Below are 21938 nucleotides of genomic sequence, written 5' to 3'. Positions count from 1 at the left end.
GAACTTTTTATAAAACCGTCATTGGGCCATTTAAAATTTCAAGGGTAATAGCGCACTGCAACCACACAAATTTTCCTAGTATTTTTCAAAAAAGATCAAATACAAATTTTTCAAAAATTTATAGTATCTAGCATGGAAAAATTTCTTCTGCGTTGTTTTTGGTAGGAATTTGATGATATTTCGGATTGGCCGACGAGCAAAAAAGCGTCGAAAAAATACTGCATCCGATCTGCCAGTTATGATTAGTTTTGATTGGAACAGACAAATTTGTCCGCTAAAAATAGTCTTTATGGTCGCTTGGGAAAACTCGGGCGTTGAAGGTGGTCAAGCAAAGTTTTTAAATTTTTTGAAAGAACCCTAGCCAAACGCGGCCCATGATTTCAACGAAAGAAATTTTGTGCTTTCAGTAAGACTATGAAAATTCAAGCGTGCTGTTAGTAACCATTGAAAGTTTTTATCTAACGTTCTTTTTCTTTCTCATATTTAGGTTCCTTTTATTTTTCAGGGCTGGTTTTAGGAACGGAGGGAAAAATAACTTAATTTTTTTCATGGTAAAAACATTTCAAAAAGTGCCCAAGAACAATTTTTTGAAACAACGTGCTCGGAAAATCAATTTGACCGACCTAAAAAAAATCACGTTCCATATAAAACATTTGATCTGCCCCTGTTGCTTAGACATTCAATTTTTTTCGCCTTTTTTCTAGATTTGTTTCAAATTTAGGCCTTTTGAATTTTTAGCACTGGAATTTAAAGGACAAAAATCATTTATATTAAATTTTTATTGTAAGTCTATACATGATGTTGAAATATTCAATTTTGATAAATAGAAAATGGATTATAGCCTGAAGTTGTATCAAACAAAAAAATCAATTCGGATCAATTATAATCACACATGACCATATATTTTTTAAACTACTCTGAAATTTTTAAAAAGTTAGCGTTGCTTTTGGCTCAGCTTGTGTTGCCTTAGATAAAATGACTTAACTTTTAGTTTCTACTGTCCCCCCACCCATGCACACACTATCCCACCCTCACCGTTACCCCCTCCAGCATCATTACGAGGCCAAACTGTGTATGCTCTGGTCCTTTCGTTTTCTTTAAATGTTTCGACAAAACTTAAACCTGTTTAAAGATTTGTCTCTGGAATCCAGGAAAATACAGAAACAAAAAAATTGTGCGCCTATCCAGTGCACAGTTTGGCCTTGTAATGATAGATGAACAGATGCTAGGGGTGAATAAGGAAAAGAATGAGAATATGGGGTACGTGGATGGGGTGATTGTGAGGGGGGTGCGTTGTGGGTTGGGAGGGGAGGTTCCAAAACAAACATAATCGACAACATTTTTTTTTTTCAAAAAAGGAATGACAAAAACAAAATGGAACAAAAAAACTCTCTTTTTTTGCACTAAGCCTTTTAAATTAACAGTTTAAGTAAAAGTAATTTGCATTTAACGTCATTACGCCATCCTTTACTTACTACAAAATGAACAAAAAATCAAGAAAGTTAAACCAAATTTTTGCAGCGTTTGACGTTAAATGCAAATTGCAGCGTTTGGGAAAAGTAGAACACAAACAAATAGTGTACAACTATCCAACGCTCTACATCTCTCCAACCCCTCACGCCCCGCAGTTGGAGAGTTTAACAAAAACTGGTTTAACTTTCTTAATTTTTATTCATTTTTGAGTAAATAAAGGATGGCGTAATGACGTTAAATGCAAACGATTTTTAGTTAAACTGTTAACTTAAAAGGTTTAGTGCAAAAAAAAGAGAATTTTTTTGTTCCATTTTGTTTTTGTCATTCCTTTTTTGAAAAAAAAAAAAATGTTGTCGATTATGTTTGTTTGAAGATTTCTGCGCGGTTGTATAGTTCTCAAATCAAACCACGCGCTAAAACTAACATTTATTTTCGGAAAATTTTCAAATAAAATGCCATAGTTTTGTGAATTTGATCAGAACCTTCTGTGCTTCTTGCACAACAATCGACTATCCTTGTTAGTTTTTGAGTTTTTTGAATTATTTTTTTTTCTTAAAATTAGATGCATTGAAATAACTCGGAAATTGAAGCAACAAGTAACTTGCTTTCATTTTTAATGCCAAAACTAAAAAAAATCAAAACTGCAATTTTTGTTTTAATTTTAAGGTTGGTTGACATTGAATAGTTAAATTGTTGTCTTTCTATCTTGTTCCACTAATTTAAACATTTCCAAAGACAGTTCTTCATTCCATTTCCAAATTAAAGTTATTCAAAAGCTCTCAAAAAATTCGAACTTAGGTGTTCTGTATTTGCCAAAAAAACTTGCAAAAATAATTTGAAACCGAAATAATATTGAGCGTCTGAGTTGATTATTTTCTTTGGTATTTGAAATTTTTTTCGGAAAGTTTTTATTTTTTTTTGATTTTCTGTGAAATAAATAAAAGTCATCGATCATAGTAAATCAATGCTTTAATTTTTATTCAAAAAATAATTTTAATCTATTTTTTCCAAAATTTTTGACAACTACAGACGTAAGGTAACCTAATTAACACTACAGAAAAATACTAAAAAGAGAATGTTTTCTAATGAATCCCTTTTTGATCAATAAGCTTTACACTTTCTCAATTTTTTTTCAATTCTTGGAAAATTTCTGAAAAATTGTAATTGTTATGCTGTTTACAAATTCATGGAAGCAGAAGAATCAAACCTAAAAAAATTTAACAAGAATATGTGCATTGAATATACGGATGAGTTTATTCAATGCACATAGTCTTTTTCGTAAATGAAATTAAAAGTTATGTCTGACTTTAAGCTTGCCTACCTGCAAATGATGCATTGTTCCGATCATCGAAAATGGGGAAGAACTTTGAATTCAGGAGTGTTTTTTTTTCACAAAAATCATGTACTACAAGTAATCATCAGAAGGGGTCATTTGACATGCCCAATTAATTTTTTTTTCGTGATTCGAACAACATTAAAAAATTTCAAAAAATGTCTCAGAGTTTAAAAAAAACTGGTTTAACTTTCTTAATTTTTGTTCATTTTCGAGTAAGTAAAGGATGGCGTAATGACGTTAAAAGCAAATTACTTTTACTTAAACTGTTAATTTAAAAGGTTTAGTGCAAAAAAAGAGAATTTTTTTGTTCCATTTTAATTTTGTCATTCCTTTTTTGAAAAAAAAATGTTGTCGATTATGTTGTTTGAAGATTTCTGCGCGGTTGTATAATTCTCAAATCAAACCACGCGCTAAAATGAACAGTTATTTGCGGAAAATTATCAAAAAAATGCCATATTTTAATGAATTTGATCAGAACCTTCTGTTCTTCTTGCACAACAATCGGCTATCCTTGTTAGTTTTCGAGTTTTTTGAATTAATTTTTTTTTCTTAAAATTAGATGCATTGAAATAACTCGGAAATTGAAGCAACAATTAATTTGTTTTCATTTTTAATGCCAGAATTTAAAAAACCAAAACTACAATTTTTGTTTTAATTTTAAGGTTGGTTGACATTGAATAGTGAAATTGTTGTCTCTCTATCTTGTTTCACTAATTTAAACATTTCCAAAGACAGTTCTTCATTCCATTTCCAAATTAAAGTAATTCGATAGCTCTCAAAAAATTCGAACTTAGGAGTTCTGTATTTGCCAAAATAACTTGCAAAAATAATTTGAAACCGAAATAATATTGAGCGTCTGAGTTGAATTTTTTTTGGTATTTGAAATTTTCAGCGGAAATTTTTTTTTGATTTTCTGTGAAATGAATAAAAGTCATCGAACATATTAAATCAATGCTTTAATTTTTGTTCAAAAAATAATTTTCATCTATTTTTTTCCAAAATTTTTGACAAAATTTGTTTTTTCTCGGATTTTTTCTTCGTCAATTTTGTTCCGATAACCCAAGTAAGTTTCAACAAAAAACTTTTTCAAATAAATAGCTACTAATTAACAGAATTCAAAAATTAATTAGTTTTTTTAGCGAAATCCTTTTTTGTGAATTTATTCAGGAAATTCAGATTGCTAATTTACCAAAAAAAATGAATGATTGCGCGCTGGAATCACGACTGAAAGAGTTTCAACTTTAAATTGATTTCTCTGAGACTAGTTTTTACAGGCCTCTGGTGATCTTTTGCAAAATCCTTGAATTTTTGGCCCTGAACTTTTTATAAAACCGTCGTTGGGCCATTTAAAATTTCGAGGGTAATAGCGCACTGCAACCACACAAATTTTCCCAGTATTTTTCAAAAAAGATCAAATACGATTTTTTCAAAAATTTATAGTATCTAGCATGGAAAAATTTCTTCTGCGTTGTACGAATTGTGTCAGGAGTGTTTTTTTCTCACAAAAATCATGTACTACAAATAATTCTCTGAATGGGTCGTTTGACATGCCCAATTAATTTTTTTTTCGTGATTCGAACAACACTAAAAAGTTTCAAAAAATGTCTCAGAGTTTAACAAAAACTGGTTTAACTTTCTTAATTTTTATTCATTTTCGAGTAAATAAAGGATGGCGTAATGACGTTAAATGCAAATTATTTTTAGTTAAACTGTTAACTTAAAAGGTTTAGTGCAAAAAAAAAGAGAATTTTTTTGTTCCATTTTGTTTTTGTCATTCCTTTTTTAAAAAAAAAAAAAAATGTTGTCGATTATGGTTGTTTGAAGATTTCTGCGCGGTTGTATAGTTCTCAAATTAAACCACGCGTTAAAACTAACAGTTGTTTGCGGAAAATTTTCAAAAAAATGCCATATTTTTATGAATTTGATCAGAACCTGCTGTGCTTCTTGCACAACAATCGACTATCCTTGTTAGTTTTTGAGTTTTTTGAATTATTTTTTTTTCTAAAAATTATATGCATTGAAATAACTCGGAAAACGAAGCAACCATTAACTTGTTTTCATTTTTAATGCCAAAACTAAAAAAAAATCAAAACTGCAATTTTTGTTTTAATTTTAAGGTTGGTTGACATTGAATAGTTAAATTGTTGTCTCTCTATCTTGTTCCACTAATTTAAACATTTCCAAAGACAGTTCTTCATTCCATTTCCAAATTAAAGTAATTCGATAGCTAACAAAAAAAATTCGAACTTAGGTGTTCTGTAATTGCCAAAATAACTTGCAAAAATAATTTGAAACCGAAACAATATTGAGCGTCTGAGTTGAATAATTTCTTTGGTAGTTGAAATTTTCTGCGGAAAATTTTGATTTTTTTTGATTTTCTGTGAAATGAATAAAAGTCATTGATCATATTAAATCAATGCTTTAATTTTTGTTCAGAAAATAATTTTAATCTATTTTTTCCAAAATTTTTGACAAAATTTATTTTTTCTCGGATTTTTTTCTTCGTTAATTTTGTTCCGATAACCCAAGTAAGTTTCAACAAAAAATTTCTCAAATGAAAAGCTACTAACTAACAGAATTCAAAAATTAATTAGTTTTTTTTAGCGAAATCCTTTTTGTGAATTTATTTAAGAAATTCAGATTGCTAATTTACCAAAAAAATGAATGAATGCGCGCTGGAATCACGACTGAAAGAGTTTCAACTTTAAATTGATTTCGCTCAAACTAGTTTTTACAGGCCTCTGGTGATCTTTTGCAAAATCCTTGAACTTTTGGCCCTGAACTTTTTATAAAACCGTCATTGGGCCATTTAAAATTTCAAGGGTAATAGCGCACTGCAACCACACAAATTTTCCTAGTAGTTTTCAAAAAAGATCAAATACAAATTTTTCAAAAATTTATAGTATCTAGCATGGAAAAATTTCTTCTGCGTTGTTTTTGGTAGGAATTTGATGATATTTCGGATTGGCCGACGAGCAAAAAAGCGTCGAAAAAATACTGCATCCGATCTGCCAGTTATGATTAGTTTTGATTGGAACAGACAAATTTGTCCGCTAAAAATAGTCTTTATGGTCGCTTGGGAAAACTCGGGCGTTGAAGGTGGTCAAGCAAAGTTTTTAAATTTTTTGAAAGAACCCTAGCCAAATGCGGCCCATGATTTCAACGAAAGAAATTTTGTGCTTTCAGTAAGACTATGAAAATTCAAGCGTGCTGTTAGTAACCTTTGAAAGTTTGTATCTAACGTTCTTTTTCTTTCTCATATTTAGGTTCCTTTTATTTTTCAGGGCTGGTTTTAGGAACGGAGGGAAAAATAACTTAATTTTTTTCATGGTAAAAACATTTCAAAAAGTGCCCAAGAACAATTTTTTGAAACAACGTGCTCGGAAAATCAATTTGACCGACCTAAAAAAAATCACGTTCCATATAAAACATTTGATCTGCCCCTGTTGTTTCGACATTCAATTTTTTTCGCCTTTTTTCTAGATTTGTTTCAATTTTAGGCCTTTTGAATTTTTAGCACTGGAATTTAAAGGACAAAAATCATTTATATTAAATTTTTATTGTAAGTCTATACATGATGTTGAAATATTCAATTTTGATAAATAGAAAATGGATTATAGCCTGAAGTTGTATCAAACGAAAAATTCAATTCGGATCAATTATAATCACACATGACCATATATTTTTTAAACTACTCTGAAATTTTTAAAAATTTAGCGTTGCTTTTGGCTCAGCTTGTGTTGCCTTAGATAAAATGACTTAACTTTTAGTTTCTACTGTCCCCCCACCCATGCACACACTATCCCACCCTCACCGTTACCCCCTCCAGCATCATTACGAGGCCAAACTGTTTATGCTCTGGTCCTTTCGTTTTCTTTAAATGTTTCGACAAAACTTAAACCTGTTTAAAGATTTGTCTCTGGAATCCAGGAAAATACAGACACAAAAAAATTGTGCGCCTATCCAGTGCACAGTTTGGCCTTGTAATGATAGATGAACAGATGCTAGGGGTGAATAAGGAAGAGAATGAGAATATGGGGTACGTGGTTGGGGTGATTGTGAGGGGGGTGCGTTGTGGGTTGGGAGGGGAGGTTCCAAAACAAACATAATCGACAACATTTTTTTTTTCAAAAAAGGAATGACAAAAACAAAATGGAACAAAAAAACTCTCTTTTTTTGCACTAAACCTTTTAAATTAACAGTTTAGGTAAAAGTATTTTGCATTTAACGTCATTACGCCATCCTTTACTTACTACAAAATGAACAAAAATTAAGAAAGTTAAACCAAATTTTTGCAGCGTTTGACGTTAAATGCAAATTGCAGCGTTTGGGAAAAGTAGAACACAAACAAATAGTGTACAACTATCCAACGCTCTACATCTCTCCAACCCCTCACGCCCCCCAGTTGGAGAGATGTAGAGCGTTGGATAGTTGTACACTATTTGTTTGTGTTCTACTTTTCCCAAACGCTGCAATTTGCATTTAACGTCAAACGCTGCAAAAATTTGGTTTAACTTTCTTAATTTTTGTTCATTTTGTAGTAAGTAAAGGATGGCGTAATGACGTTAAATGCAAATTACTTTTACTTAAACTGTTAATTTAAAAGGTTTAGTGCAAAAAAAGAGAATTTTTTTGTTCCATTTTGTTTTTGTCATTCCTTTTTTGAAAAAAAAAAAATGTTGTCGATTATGTTTGTTTGAAGATTTCTGCGCGGTTGTATAGTTCTCAAATCAAACCACGCGCTAAAACTAACATTTATTTTCGGAAAATTTTCAAATAAAATGCCATAGTTTTGTGAATTTGATCAGAACCTTCTGTGCTTCTTGCACAACAATCGACTATCCTTGTTAGTTTTTGAGTTTTTTGAATTATTTTTTTTCTTAAAATTAGATGCATTGAAATAACTCGGAAATTGAAGCAACAAGTAACTTGCTTTCATTTTTAATGCCAAAACTAAAAAAAATCAAAACTGCAATTTTTGTTTTAATTTTAAGGTTGGTTGACATTGAATAGTTAAATTGTTGTCTTTCTATCTTGTTCCACTAATTTAAACATTTCCAAAGACAGTTCTTCATTCCATTTCCAAATTAAAGTTATTCAAAAGCTCTCAAAAAATTCGAACTGAGGTGTTCTGTATTTGCCAAAAAAACTTGCAAAAATAATTTGAAACCGAAATAATATTGAGCGTCTGAGTTGATTATTTTCTTTGGTATTTGAAATTTTTTTCGGAAAGTTTTTATTTTTTTTTGATTTTCTGTGAAATAAATAAAAGTCATCGATCATAGTAAATCAATGCTTTAATTTTTATTCAAAAAATAATTTTAATCTATTTTTTCCAAAATTTTTGACAAAATTTGTTTTTTCTCGGATTTTGTTCCTCCTCAATTTTGTTCCGATAACCCAAGTAAGTTTCAACAAAAAACTTTTTCAAATGAATAGCTACTAATTAACAGAATTCAAAAATTAATTAGTTTTTTTTAGCGAAATCCTTTTTTGTGAATTTGTTTAGGAAGTTCAGATTGCTAATTTACCAAAAAAATGAATGATTGCGCGCTGGAATCACGACTGAAAGAGTTTCAACTTTAAATTGATTTCTCTGAAACTAGTTTTTACAGGCCTCTGGTGATCTTTTGCAATATCCTTGAATTTTCGGCCCTTAACTTTTTATAAAACCGTCATTGGGCCATTTAAAATTTCGAGGGGAATAGCGCACTGCAACAACACAAATTTTCCCAATATTTTTCAAAAAAGATCAAATACTACTATTTTTCAAAAATTAATAGTATCTAGCATGGAAAAATTTCTTCTGCGTTGTTTTTGGTAGGAATTTGATGATATTTCGGATTGGCCGACGAGCAAAAAAGCGTCGAAAAAATACTGCATCCGATCTGCCAGTTATGATTAGTTTTGATTGGAACAGGCAAATTTGTCCGCTAAAAATAGTCTTTATGGTCGCTTGGGAAAACTCGGACGTTGAAGGTGGTCAAGCAAAGTTTTTAAATTTTTTGAAAGAACCCTAGCCGAATGCGGCCCATGATTTCAACGAAAGAAATTTTGTGCTTTCAGTAAGACTATGAAATTTCAAGCGTGCTGTTAGTAACGTTTGAAAGTTTTTAGCTAATGTTCTTTTTCTTTCTCATATTTAGTTTCCATTTATTTTTCAGGGCTGGTTTTAGGAACGGAGGGAAAAATAACTTAATTTTTTCATGGTAAAAACATTTCAAAAAGTGCCCAATAACAATTTTTTGAAACAACGTGCTCGGAAAATCAATTTGACCGACCTAAAAAAAATCACGTTCCATATAAAACATTTGATCTGCCCCTGTTGTTTCGACATTCAATTTTTTTCGCCTTTTTTCTAGATTTGTTTCAACTTTAGGCCTTTTGAATTTTTAGCACTGGAATTTAAAGGACAAAAATCATTTATATTAAATTTTTATTGTAAGTCGTCTATACATGATGTTGAAATATTCAATTTTGATAAATAGAAAATGGATTATAGCCTGAAGTTGTATCAAACAAAAAATTCAATTCGGATCAATTATAATCACACATGACCATATATTTTTTAAACTACTCTGAAATTTTTAAAAACTTAGCGTTGCTTTTGGCTCAGCTTGTGTTGCCTTAGATAAAATGACTTAACTTTTAGTTTCTACTGTCCCCCCACCCATGCACACACTATCCCACCCTCACCGTTACCCCCTCCAGCATCATTACGAGGCCAAACTGTGTACACTCAAAAAAATGTTAAGGTAAAATTACCCTAAATGAGTTAAGGTAAAAGAAAATTAAGGTAAAATTTACCCTAACATTACCTTAACTTTACCTTAAAATTTTGTTAGGGTAAAATTTACCTTAACTGAATTAAGGTAATTTACCTTAACTCAACCTTAATTTTACTAAAAGTTTTTAGGAATGCATTTAACTAAACAGGAATAAGGAATAAGGTATTTTGAGATAAACATTGGATCTCGTAGCCCACCTATCAAATTTTCAGTTCAACCATATAAGTGATAAAGTTTTTTCTAAGTATATTTGTATGCATGTATGTATGTATGTATGTGTGTATGTATGTATGTATGTATGTATGTATGTATGTATGTATGTATGTATGTATGTATGTATGTATGTATGTATGTATGTATGTATGTATGTATGTATGTATGTATGTATGTATGTATGTATGTATGTATGTATGTATGTATATATGTATGTATGTATGTATGTATGTATGTATGTATGTATGTATGTATGTATGTATGTATGTATGTATGTATGTATGTATGTATGAATGTATGTATGTAAAAGTGAAGAGAATTAAGGTTTTTTACCTTAACATTTAAGGTTATTTTACCTTAACTTTTGTGTTTTTAAGGTAAAAATTTAAGGTAAAAACACCTTAATGTTAAGGTAAATGTAGTTAAATTACCTACTTTTTTAAGGTAAATTTTTAAGGTAAATTTACCTATAAAAAAATTTTTTAAGGTGTTTTTTAAGGTTGATACACCTTAACTTTTAAGGTGATTTAAGGTAAATTTTTAAGGTGTTTTAAGGTAAGTTAAGGTGTACTTAAGGTAGTGCAAATTTACCTTAATTGTTAAGGTGTTTTAAGGTATTTTTTAAGGTAAATTTACCTTAACTTTTTTTTGAGTGTATGCTCTGGTCCTTTCGTTTTCTTTAAATGTTTCGACAAAACTTAAACCTGTTTAAAGATTTGTCTCTGGAATCCAGGAAAATACAGACACAAAAAAATTGTGCGCCTATCCAGTGCACAGTTTGGCCTTGTAATGATAGATGAACAGATGCTAGGGGTGAATAAGGAAGAGAATGAGAATATGGGGTACGTGGTTGGGGTGATTGTGAGGGGGGTGCGTTGTGGGTTGGGAGGGGAGGTTGGGCAGCTGGGGGGCGTGAGGGGTTGGAGAGATGTAGAGCGTTGGATAGTTGTACACTATTTGTTTGTGTTCTAGTTTTGCCAAACGCTGCAAGAAAAGAGTCAAAATATCTGCATCTAAAAATTTTTTCCCAAACTAACAAAATATTGGCTGAATGCAAAGTCAACAGTGCTGCATAAGGAATGAAACCGACAGACCTTCAAAGGATGACCCTCGTTCTCAGTCAATGTGATATAAAAACAATCATGAAGTTGAGTGGTCTGTTTTCTTGAATTAACCTCAGTGAGAATATGCTCAGTGACATCTACAAGGTATTGCAAAGCCACAGCACACCCGTGTAGCTCTTGATAAAAAAAATAATCGACGGTTTAGAAACAAGGAGAAGGTGAAAATGACTCTCTTGGTTGATTTCATGAAACTGCTCAAAACTAGATTTTTCCACAATTCAAAAAACAGTTGAACTGAAAACCCAGATGTCACAGTTGAAATGTATATCGGGACATGAAAAAGCAGGCTTCAAAAATCATATTAATTTAGGCAAGTAAAATTAAAACAGGTGAAAGTCTACTGTAAACGCAAGCTGCCGTACAGTTTATTAATCAAGCACAGTATCCTTCTGGGACTTTTATGATGCGCACCACTATCACGAGATCAAAAAACACGCAAAAACAGGTAATGTCAACACCCAGCTCGGTCTGGTCAAAATGTGCTAATGGTTGAAGAACTTTTTCATCTCAGTTTTTCAAAACTGCGTCCAGATAATTCTCAAAACAATCGGAGGTTTAGAATCAAGGAGAAGGTGAAAATGACTCTCTTGGTTGATTTCATGAAACTGCTCAAAACTAGATTTTTCCACAATTCAAAAAACAGTTGAACTGAAAACCCAGATGTCACAGTTGAAATGTATATCGGGACATGAATTAGCAGGTTTCAAACATTATATTAATTGAGGCAAGTAAAATTAAAACAGGTGAAAATCTACTGTAAACGCAAGCTGCCGTACAGTTTATTAATCAAGCACAGCATCCTTCTGGGACTTTTAACATGCGCACCACTATCACGAGATCAAAAAACACGCAAAAACAGGTAATATCAACACCCAGCTCGGTCTGGTCAAAATGTGCTAATGGTTGAAGAACTTTTGCATCTCAGTTTTTCAAAACTGCGTCCAGATAATTCTCAAAACAATCGGAGGTTTAGAATCAAGGAGAAGGTGAAAATGACTCTCTTGGTTGATTTCATGAAACTGCTCAAAACTAGATTTTTCCACAATTCAAAAAACAGTTGAACTGAAAACCCAGATGTCACAGTTGAAATGTATATCGGGACATGAAAAAGCAGGTTTCAAACATTATATTAATTGAGGCAAGTAAAATTAAAACAGGTGAAAATCTACTGTAAACGCAAGCTGCCGTACAGTTTATTAATCAAGCACAGCATCCTTCTGGGACTTTTAACATGCGCACCACTATCACGAGATCAAAAAAACACGCAAAAACAGGTAATGTCAACACCCAGCTCGGTCTGGTCAAAATGTGCTAATGGTTGAAGAACTTTTGCATCTCAGTTTTTCAAAACTGCGTCCAGATAATTCTCAAAACAATCGGAGGTTTAGAATCAAGGAGAAGGTGAAAATGACTCTCTTGGTTGATTTCATGAAACTGCTCAAAACTAGATTTTTCCACAATTCAAAAAACAGTTGAACTGAAAACCCAGATGTCACAGTTGAAATGTATATCGGGACATGAAAAAGCAGGCTTCAAAAATCATATTAATTTAGGCAAGTAAAATTAAAACAGGTGAAAATCTACTGTAAACGCAAGCTGCCGTACAGTTTATTAATCAAGCACAGTATCCTTCTGGGACTTTTATGATGCGCACCACTATCACGAGATCAAAAAACACGCAAAAACAGGTAATGTCAACACCCAGCTCGGTCTGGTCAAAATGTGCTAATGGTTGAAGAACTTTTTCATCTCAGTTTTTCAAAACTGCGTCCAGATAATTCTCAATACAATCGGAGGTTTTATTAATTTCCAAGACAATGCATAGTTCTATGGAACACCAAGAAGTCAATTAAAAAAGGTCTGGTGGCGCTCAATGAAGGACTACTTGGAAAACGTCACCTCAAAGCTAGTTGTTTAAACTTACTTTTTTTACAAAGAAATTGCGGTGTCCGCCGATGCATCCGATCACGCAGTTGGCTTTATTCATTCGCATGAAGGTCCTACAATGATTCAGGTTTCAAGAAAACTATCAGCAGCTAGCTCTAACTAATGCATTATTAAAGGAAAAGGTCTAGCGATTTTGTTTGTGGTGACAAAGTTGGAGAAGTTTTTTTCTCAGGCTCATATTTATTTCACAAGCTGATCGCAAACACCTGCAGTACCACCTTTTTCCAGATGGAGAGATACTGAAAAAAGCATCAGCCAGAAAAACCAGCTGTCCTTTTAATCTGATGAAGGTCGACGACTAACTCAACTTTGTGCCGGGAGAATAGTTTGTGCCGAGAAAAAATGTTCATTTTAAAGTTGCACAAGATCTCATAAATTGTTTAAAACCATTTTTGTTGAAAGTCCTTGATCTCGTAACGACCCAAAAAACTGATTTTTTTCATTTTAAAAAGTGTTTACTATCTTTTGTAAAATCATTAACAGTCGAATCAAATTTACAGTAAAAAAAAATCCAACTCTCTCAAAATTGTCTGTACAGGTAGCGTACATTTATCAAAGCTTACATTTAATTTTCAATATGGTTTTGATAATTTAAACTAGCTGCAAAAAACCTAATAAACTTCCAAAAAAGCCTGGAGTGGAGCTGTTTTTCGTAACTGCTGATATACCTCAGAAAAAACCCCTTTACTTCACTTATGGATATATTTTGGTCTTAAGTGCGCTTGCAATTCTAACTTGACGCGGAGAAACTACCCGTTAATCTGCTACCTCTCATTGATTGAAATCTAAATAATGAGTTTTGATTATCTTTCAGGGAAAGACTTTAGAAGAGACGCTTCTAGTTGTCGGCAGCTGCAAAAGTGTCTTTCTCAGAGTTCTCAACTCAACCGGTGAACTACTTTGGGAATTCAATCTTGACGAGCCCAAAATCCAGGGTCGCAAATGGAGACCCCATGACACTGCCGTGGACAACGAGGGCAACTTTTTAGTTCTCGATAGCAGCGGGAGAAAAGTTCTCGTTTTCAACAAGGAGGGAAAACTTTGCGGTCAGTTCGACCCTTTTTCAACCAAGACAGGACAGGCATCGAAACTTGCGGTCAATTCGGAAGGACAGATTGTGCTTTTGGAGTCAAATCAAGGAAAATTACTAATATTTTAAACTAATATCATCAGAATCTTTTTATATAATGAAAAAACAAAAATATAATTTCAATTAGTACTCTGATCTGATTTTTAGATATAATTTCAATTAGTACTCTGATCTGATATTTACCTATAATGATAAAAATGTATTTGTACATCAACAAAAGCATTTGGAAACAATCAAATGAAGGAGGGTCGAATTTACGTTTTAATTTTTTCTCAATTGTACACTGTTCCGTTCAAAATAGTTCATTTCAAAATATACAGATTAATATGCACTACAAAAAAACTTATGGGAAGCGACACAAATTAAGCGACTTGATAGGATTTATACATAAGCAGCATTTTTGTTTTTGTAAAAAGCCACCAAAATGTTCACGCGACTTGATGTGCGTTCGTTTCGGTGGAGAAAGTTTCTCCGCGTTGATCCGTCGACGGCAGACTGCGAGTAGCCAGTGCCACCTTCCGATGCTCCTCGTTGTTGCGGGGGATGTCATCAGGGCGCTCTTCCGGCTCGTTGGCGTTGTTGTTTTCAACATTTGCTTCCTCTTGGCGAATCAATTTGTGTCTGAATCGTCTCAGAATTGGCAGTTTGCTGATTTGACCTCGAAAAAATTCGTTGAAAACAAGATACGTGAATGGGTTTATAACGTAGTTGAACAAGTACAAGGTGTGAACAATCAGCTTTGTTCCCATTTGAGTAGTCGGCGAAATTTTGTCCAGAAGTTCATATGGCATGAGACGGAAAACCGCTAAGTATAGCGTATATGGCGTGCAGCATATTATGTAAGCTGATGCGACGGCTAGCAACGCTTTCGTCAGTCTCAGATCGCGCTGCATTGTTTTAGATTTCGCCCTTTTAGATGCATGTATAACGTCAGCTGACGAGCAGCGATCAGCTCCCATGGGGCAACTCGACACGCTATCTCCGCACTCGGACTTCTGATATCCGAGAGTTAGTTTGCTTCCGAACGAGCCTCGTGTGCTCGGCATCGGCTTTGCAGAAGCGACTGAAACTGGGTCAATGGCGCTTGACCTTTGAGCAATGTGCTCAGTTAGGTTGTTCTCACCCTGATAGTCTTGGATATCCTCTTTGCCTTTTTGTCCGTCCTGCTCGTGAGCTCGCGTCGGCTTCGAAGGTGAAGCGATTAGCTGCATCTTTTCAGGCCCTTTCCTTAGTTTTTCAGCTGTTTTGATACTCTGTTTCAGATTGATAGCTGAGCGGGCTGAGAAATAAGTGATGGCTATGATGATAATCAGGTAGCACATACATGTACTGATAGTCCAGTAATGGTTGCTCATGATGAGTATTTGTTGTTCGTATTTGGGGAAAATGTTGTTGTAGAAGAAGCAAATTGGGGCGAAGAGTGAGGATTGGATGATAGAGATGCTAAATATGGCCACAACTAGTCTCATTACTAGTTTCGACGAGAAGATAGTTCCGTATTTGAGAGGGTAAACCACAGCAATAAACCTAAATCAAAGATAGTTTCAATGAATTTTTGTCTTCAGTTTCAGGTGTAAACGATGGTTTTTTTAAATTAAAGGAGTGGGTTAACGCAAAGTTCCAAAAGTCAAGAATAGTAACTGACTTAACTTTTTGAAAAAAGTTTTTTTTTGCAGCGTTTTTGTCGGTTTTGTGAAAAAATCTATTGTCTTAGGTTGTATAACTTGTTTTGATCAAATGGCGTGCAGTGTTTTGGCATTGACTATGAAAACTGAAACATGCACACACCTGTTGCCAGCTGTGAGGACCATCATGAGCATGGACACCAGAGTGAAGAAAGACTGCATAAAGTGGTCTGGGAGACAAAGTTCCAGGGGCAGTCGGTGGTCATAGAACACCTTCAGAGTATTACTAGTGGCCCAATACACACAACACAACACATCAATCGCAGCCAGAACCATTACCAGGTGCTCGCTTATCACCCTGTTGTTCTTACCGTGGTAGGCGTATATCACGGCCGAATTGCCCATTATGCCGACTAGCGCTATCAGCGTCTGCGCCGTCGATATGCTGAACTGGATCTCGTCCGAAATGCCAGACGTGAACGCCGCACCAAGTTCCCCGCTAAAATTGAAAAAAAAAATTCGATTTGTCTCTTTTACTCAACCAAAATAAAGGAATGAAGATACTTTTCCAAGAACTGTTCTAAACAAGAAAGAGACGGACAAACCCAATCAATCACATTTCAGAAATAAAATTTATCATAATCAAACTTGATACTAGCTGCCTAAGTTTTAAGATTATTCAAGAGTTTCATTGAATCTTACCTTTCCGCCAAAATAAACATGATAAAATAAATATGATTGCGTCAAACCCAGTTTTTTATAAGAAAAAATAAGACTACGACTTGAAGGCAGTCCGAAATTTCCGACTGCCTTTAGGAATGCTTTAAGAAATTGAAAAAAAAAGTCGGAACAATATTGCTGGACTTAAAATTCAAGGCTCAACTTCACAAAATCAGTAAGTGGCAAAGAGAAAGATGTCACGAAGGGTTGAAACCATTTGAATATAGTCCTTTTTTATATCATTTCCAGTCATTGTTCAGATTCCAAGAGTCCAAAAGGTTATTTTTAAGAAATTGTACAATTTTTACAAGAAAAATGTCTCAAAAATTCGATTGTTCTATAATTGTCACTTTAGTAGTTAAGTAGCTTTATAATCTTGAACTCTATATCTTTAAGGCGATAAAAATTATTTGATAAAAAAAAATTAAATACCTTGCTACAAATCATCTCCTTTTCTTCAAACATAGATGTACGTTTTGTGATCATGAGTCGCTTGTGACAATTTGTTGCTAGGAAACCGTATTTTAATAGTTTAAATCCTTTTAATAATCTACAATTGCCCAAAATTAGCTTGTGGAACTTAAAAGGTTTCCTCTGTCATTTTACGGTTTCAAAAGTTGGTTTTAGTAGCTAACAGCTAGTTAAAAATTAGGATTTCTTTCCGATATAAACTACTAGCGCTAATGAAAGGTCATCATAGTCAATTAAAGTTAAGGCGTGGGTTGTTGAAGTATAGTGCAATCATTCCGCGCTTCGAATCGTTCCAAGCTGCTCTAAAGCAAGCTAATTGGTCCCAATATTTCCAATGACACTCAAACTGTATTATTTACTAAATTTTGTTCTAGAAATCTAATGAAGTGAAAAAAGAGTCTTGTACAAAAGTTTAGCTTGTAGACCTACTTCAACATGATGAAATTTCCTCATTGTCTTGAGCAAAACCTGTTGAAATGTTGCAAAAACATCAGCTGTGATTTTAATTTTATTAAAAATGATTTTTAAATTGTACTGTTTTTGCAACGGCAGAGCTACTTGTAATTAGTATTTTCGTTTTAATTTTGAATTTTTAATTTAAAATTTTCACAAGCTTTCACAATCTTTGCAAAAAAAGAATTCTTCTAAAGTGTAGAAATTCAGAAATTTAAGAAACGTTTTATTGTGCCGACTTTCAAAGGAAGTGACGGAATGGAATATTTGTGCTCGAGGTGTTTCTTTTCTTCAGATGCCTTTCAAACTTTTAGCCAGGAAAATCTGACGGTTTTTATCAACAAAAAACTATTGTTGTCTTGAGTATAAGTTTAAAGAAAACACTCGTGGCCCTTTTTTGTAATTTTATGGGGGTTTAAAGATACTTTGGATAATTAGCGAGCGATAAATTTTGTGCTATTCACGCGTAAACGGAGATTTAATTCCTCGTAGAAATAGTATCAACTTGAATTGATTCATGATGCTATTTGGTCTTTTGAAAAGTTTGCTAAATCAAAAATATCGCAATGTACTTTGCATTGCGTGTGCGTAAAAAAAATACTAGGCATAGATTGAAAATATATTTTTTTCTAATATTGCAACAATGATTTAAAACTAACAATTTTCTATAGAGCTTAGAAGACAATCGGAACCTTCAGATTTTCGCCCTGACACCAGCAGTTTTGTTGAAGATTGAATTTGGATAACTTCGTCAATTGAGCCATGAAATCTAGATTTGAATACTAGTTTGACCGAAAAAATTCTTTACAAAAAACATGGTAGAAAACAGATTCCCTTCTATACCTGCATCTTTATTGCAACAAATCATTGTTTAATTTACCTATGAAACCATCTTTGATTCATTCAGACCTATTTTTTTGAACATTTTTTAAGGACTCAGTGTTTTTATAAGATCAACGTTGATTTTATAAATGGCCAGAAAAACTAGACTTTTTAATCAGCGATAAGTTTGCAATGTTTCATCGATGGATCCGTGCCGGGTCGTATATTTGCTGACAGCGATCAAACTTTGCAAATTGATTTCTCAAAAAGTTTTAATCTCATTTATTCAGAATGGTATGACAGAACATCTAACCAAATCATAATAGAACGCCAAACTAAATCAAAATTATACTAATTAAATTTACAGAAAATTTTTTGAATAAACAAAAAGATGAGATATAGCAAATCATCGACTTCTGATCAACTTTAAAATTTCTGATACGCCTTGCATACCCACTGATACGCCTTGAATTATTCAGGGACTAAAAAGTTGTAGATTTTAAGAGCTGATGATTGAAATAACTATGTTCTCAATTCCAAGAAAAAAACATCAATCAAACTTGAAGAAAAGTAAAGAAAATATTTGAATTTGACGTTCTTCAAAATTTGAGTAATGCAAGTTTTTGTTTCATTTTATTCGTTTTCGTTTTTTTTAAAACACTTTCCTTTCTTGTTCCGGTTTCTTTCTTGTTACCGGTTTCATTTTTTCATGTGTTCAATTTCTCTGGCAAAAGGAAGTCTTGGGCATATGCATAAAAAAACTTTGAGCATAGGCAAAACAAAACGATTTTTTTGACAGTAATCCTTGATGACCCAAGCTACTTATCTATTGAAAGATTCAAATATGTGGATAGAAGTTTGACCATAAAGGTTATAAAAACTCCAAAACCATTCAGTCTATCATAAAAGATCATCAAAATGATCCGGTTCACCGATAATGTTTTTATGAGAAGGATGCAAAAAAAAACTTTTTAGACTTTTTTCATAAAGGTATGGATCCAGTTCTTAGCGAGGAAACAATCCACCCCATCGGCCCAATGCTCCGACAAAGAAACCAATTGGCTAGCCTTGCCCGAGAAAAAAGTCAATTCAGAGCTTGATTGAAAACTTGCAAGTCGAAAACATAAAATTTTCGCAAAAAATGTTAAAATAATCGAAATATTTGTTATTATTCAAATTTTCTTTTATGACAAAATTATGTCAAAATTCAACGAACCATCATCAAGGAATCATCCAGGAATCATGGTTTTATATTAATCCGAACAATTACCGTCAATCAAAACATCTGATGTAAATTGAATTCTCCCTCAATTGCTACTACTCCATCGTAATTTTTTTTCTGTCTTTTATATTTGATGAACATGTGCCTAACGTCAGTTTTTTTAATCTTTGTTATTAAGCGAAACGAGTCAAAATCAAGCTAACACGGAGAAAACAATGTGAACCCTGATTCATCGCTGCAAGATAGCTTATCATCGATAATTCATCGTCTCTACAGCTTTTCATAAATATTTGACAATGGTGATTCCTTGATAATCGGAGAATCTATCTAAACTATCGACACTCATAGTTAAAATGGGTAATTTCAACCACCGGTCTTTGATGTGATTCAGTTGGTACTGATTGATCAATTAAAATATTTGCTTCATCAACCTGGATGACGCGTCAGCCAGAGTGACCTGCTGTATTGATCATGTGACAAAGAGAAATTTTTCACGCAAAAATGTTCACCAAAATTAAATATATACAGGCGCGGATCTAGGAACTTCTCGAGGGGGGGGGGGGGGGGGGGGGATGGATTTTCAAAAAAAAAATTGAAAGTTTTGTCGACCTTTTTTTTAGGTGGACCAAATTGATTTTCTGAGCTCTTCCAAACCTCTATAAGGTCCCTAATTTGACCAAATTTCCTGCGCCACGTGCAAATTTTTGAAAAAAAAAGGCAATAAAAGGCGCCTTTAGAAAATTTTTCAGGTGACTCAGCCAAAAATAGTGCAAATATTTTAGGTGACTCCAGATAGTGCAAAGGGGGACTCTTTGGGTTGGCAGGCGTCCCCCCCCCCCCCCCCCTCCCCCTCCCCCTTTAGGTCGGCAGGCGCAATATGGAACGTTTGGGACAGTTAACGGGCAATATGAATCAAGCTATTACCACCTAAGCTGAGATTTAAACCGTCGTATAAATCGTTGGGCGAACCAGGCTATTTGCCTTAACTGCCACGTTACAAGAAGCGAAAACTATCCCTTTGTACTTTAAATTGCGCGTGGTAGTTGATTATTTAAAAACAATTAAATTTTTTAAATTATTTTTCTTTTTTTAACACGGCTTCATAGACCTAGCAAGGCAGTCGGAACATTCCGAGCTTTGCCATGATACGATCAGTTTCGTTTTTTATCTTAATTTTTGCGCAGATATATTAACGGCTATTTTCCAATAAGTGTGTTTTGCTTCCGTATTGCAGGTTATCGCGCAAACCGTAAGATTGAGACAGAAAGTCGAACTAAAAATAAGCTGACAGAGAAAATTTTCTTCATGCAATTTATCAGTTTATCTGTCATATATTACTGATTTCCTTGCGGTAGCTTCCCTATTTAGAAAAACTAGTTTACAAAAACATAATTGACTATATTTTTCCCTTTTTTCCTGATTCACTAATGAACGAAAAATGGTCCTTGAGGTATTCAAAGAAAAGTTTGTGAGCTAATTCTTGTTTATTTTGGCTTTCAGATTTTGTTGTAATTCGAACATCAAAGTTTATAATAGCACGAAAAGTAATACGCGGTAATTGTCCAAATTTGGCCAAATTGTCAAAATATAAACCACCCTAACTTTACAAATATAGTCATGGGTGAAAAACTTTTTTGAATTTTAGCACAAGCCAAAATACTTTTCGAATAATATCAAAAATAGATTTCGTCAAAGCCTGCTAGTTAAAAAGTCGAATTTTTTCTGAAGAAAAAAGCACCCTTAATCTCCTTCAAAGATAATCGGAACAAAATACAAAATCAGGAAAACTTCAAATTTTCTTGGTGGAAAAAAATAAAAATTGACACTTAACAACTGTATAAAAAATATGAAAGTTTCATCAAGTTTTTCTTAACACATTTAAAAAAAAAAAAAACTACCCTAGATTTTCAATTCTTTTTTCAGGTCCCAAACCGGCAGGAATGTTTTTTTTTGCTTGGAAAAAATTGATGAAACTGTCAAGAAAAAAACTAAAAATATATGTTTTTAAATTATTTTAATGTAAAAACCATCTCCTCACAAGCTATCTTCACGAGGCCAAACTGTGTTTTTTTTGTGAATTGTGAGTGGATTCAGTAACAAGCCGAAAACAGATTTGCCGCAAAATCCACAACATTGCTAGTTTTCTTTAATTTTTGTTGCTGTTTTGGACTTCTCGAACAAATAGCTAAAACACTGTGTCGCTCAGATACAATCCAAAGGCTGCTAGTTGATTCAACGGTATCACCAAAAACATCCCGAACCCAGATCAATTTGAGGAATAGTTTGCGTATGGTGAAATTGCACTGTCGCTGAATCCGCAACTGTGAGCGGAATCTGCAAATTGCAAGCGAAAGCCGCAAAGTGTAATCAAAGTCTGAAATTTAATTGTGGGTTCCAGTAAATGAGAAGTTATTTTTTTGTTAAATCTTTTTTTACTTCCAATAAAACCGGTTCAAAGTTTAAACGCGCTTTTTTTCGCCAGCACGCAAGATAGTCGACTCTAGCTTAGATCACAAACTTCAGGATCAGTTACAACCGGTTGAACTGCAAAAAAAACTTCATGATTTCGGATGAAAGACATAGTTTAATTGCTGGATTTCTATACTATTTTTCAGGAAATCAGATAAAAATCTTAATATCTATACTGAGTTTTA

The 21938-nt window shown here is 33.3% G+C and overlaps 2 protein-coding genes across 2 annotated transcripts in view; one reads left to right on the top strand and one right to left on the bottom strand.

Annotated features, from left to right (window-relative positions):
• The window catches only part of LOC134841475 (uncharacterized), a gene marked incomplete at its 3' end in the record, with an annotated part of 63166 nt that extends 49084 nt beyond the window's left edge, over window positions 1-14082 (top strand). Inside the window, 1 exon segment of the mRNA XM_063857485.1 lies at window positions 13696-14082. Coding sequence (XP_063713555.1) covers window positions 13696-14040 — 345 coding nt within the window.
• LOC134841476 (alpha-2Db adrenergic receptor-like) overlaps window positions 14082-21938 on the bottom strand; it is a 32221-nt gene continuing 24364 nt past the window's right edge. The window contains exons 2-3 of the mRNA XM_063857486.1: window positions 15760-16095; window positions 14082-15498 (exon numbers count right to left, since the gene is read on the bottom strand). Of these exons, the coding sequence (XP_063713556.1) occupies window positions 14400-15498; window positions 15760-16095 (1435 nt within the window). The 3' untranslated portion in view covers window positions 14082-14399. The remainder of the gene's footprint in view (window positions 15499-15759; window positions 16096-21938) is intronic.

This window comes from Symsagittifera roscoffensis, chromosome 3 (genome assembly GCF_963678635.1).
Source record: "Symsagittifera roscoffensis chromosome 3, txSymRosc1.1, whole genome shotgun sequence".
In the NCBI taxonomy this organism is placed as follows: Eukaryota; Metazoa; Xenacoelomorpha; order Acoela; family Convolutidae; genus Symsagittifera; species Symsagittifera roscoffensis.
Note: the sequence above shows the minus strand (reverse complement) of the source record. Positions and strands in the feature narration are given on the sequence as shown.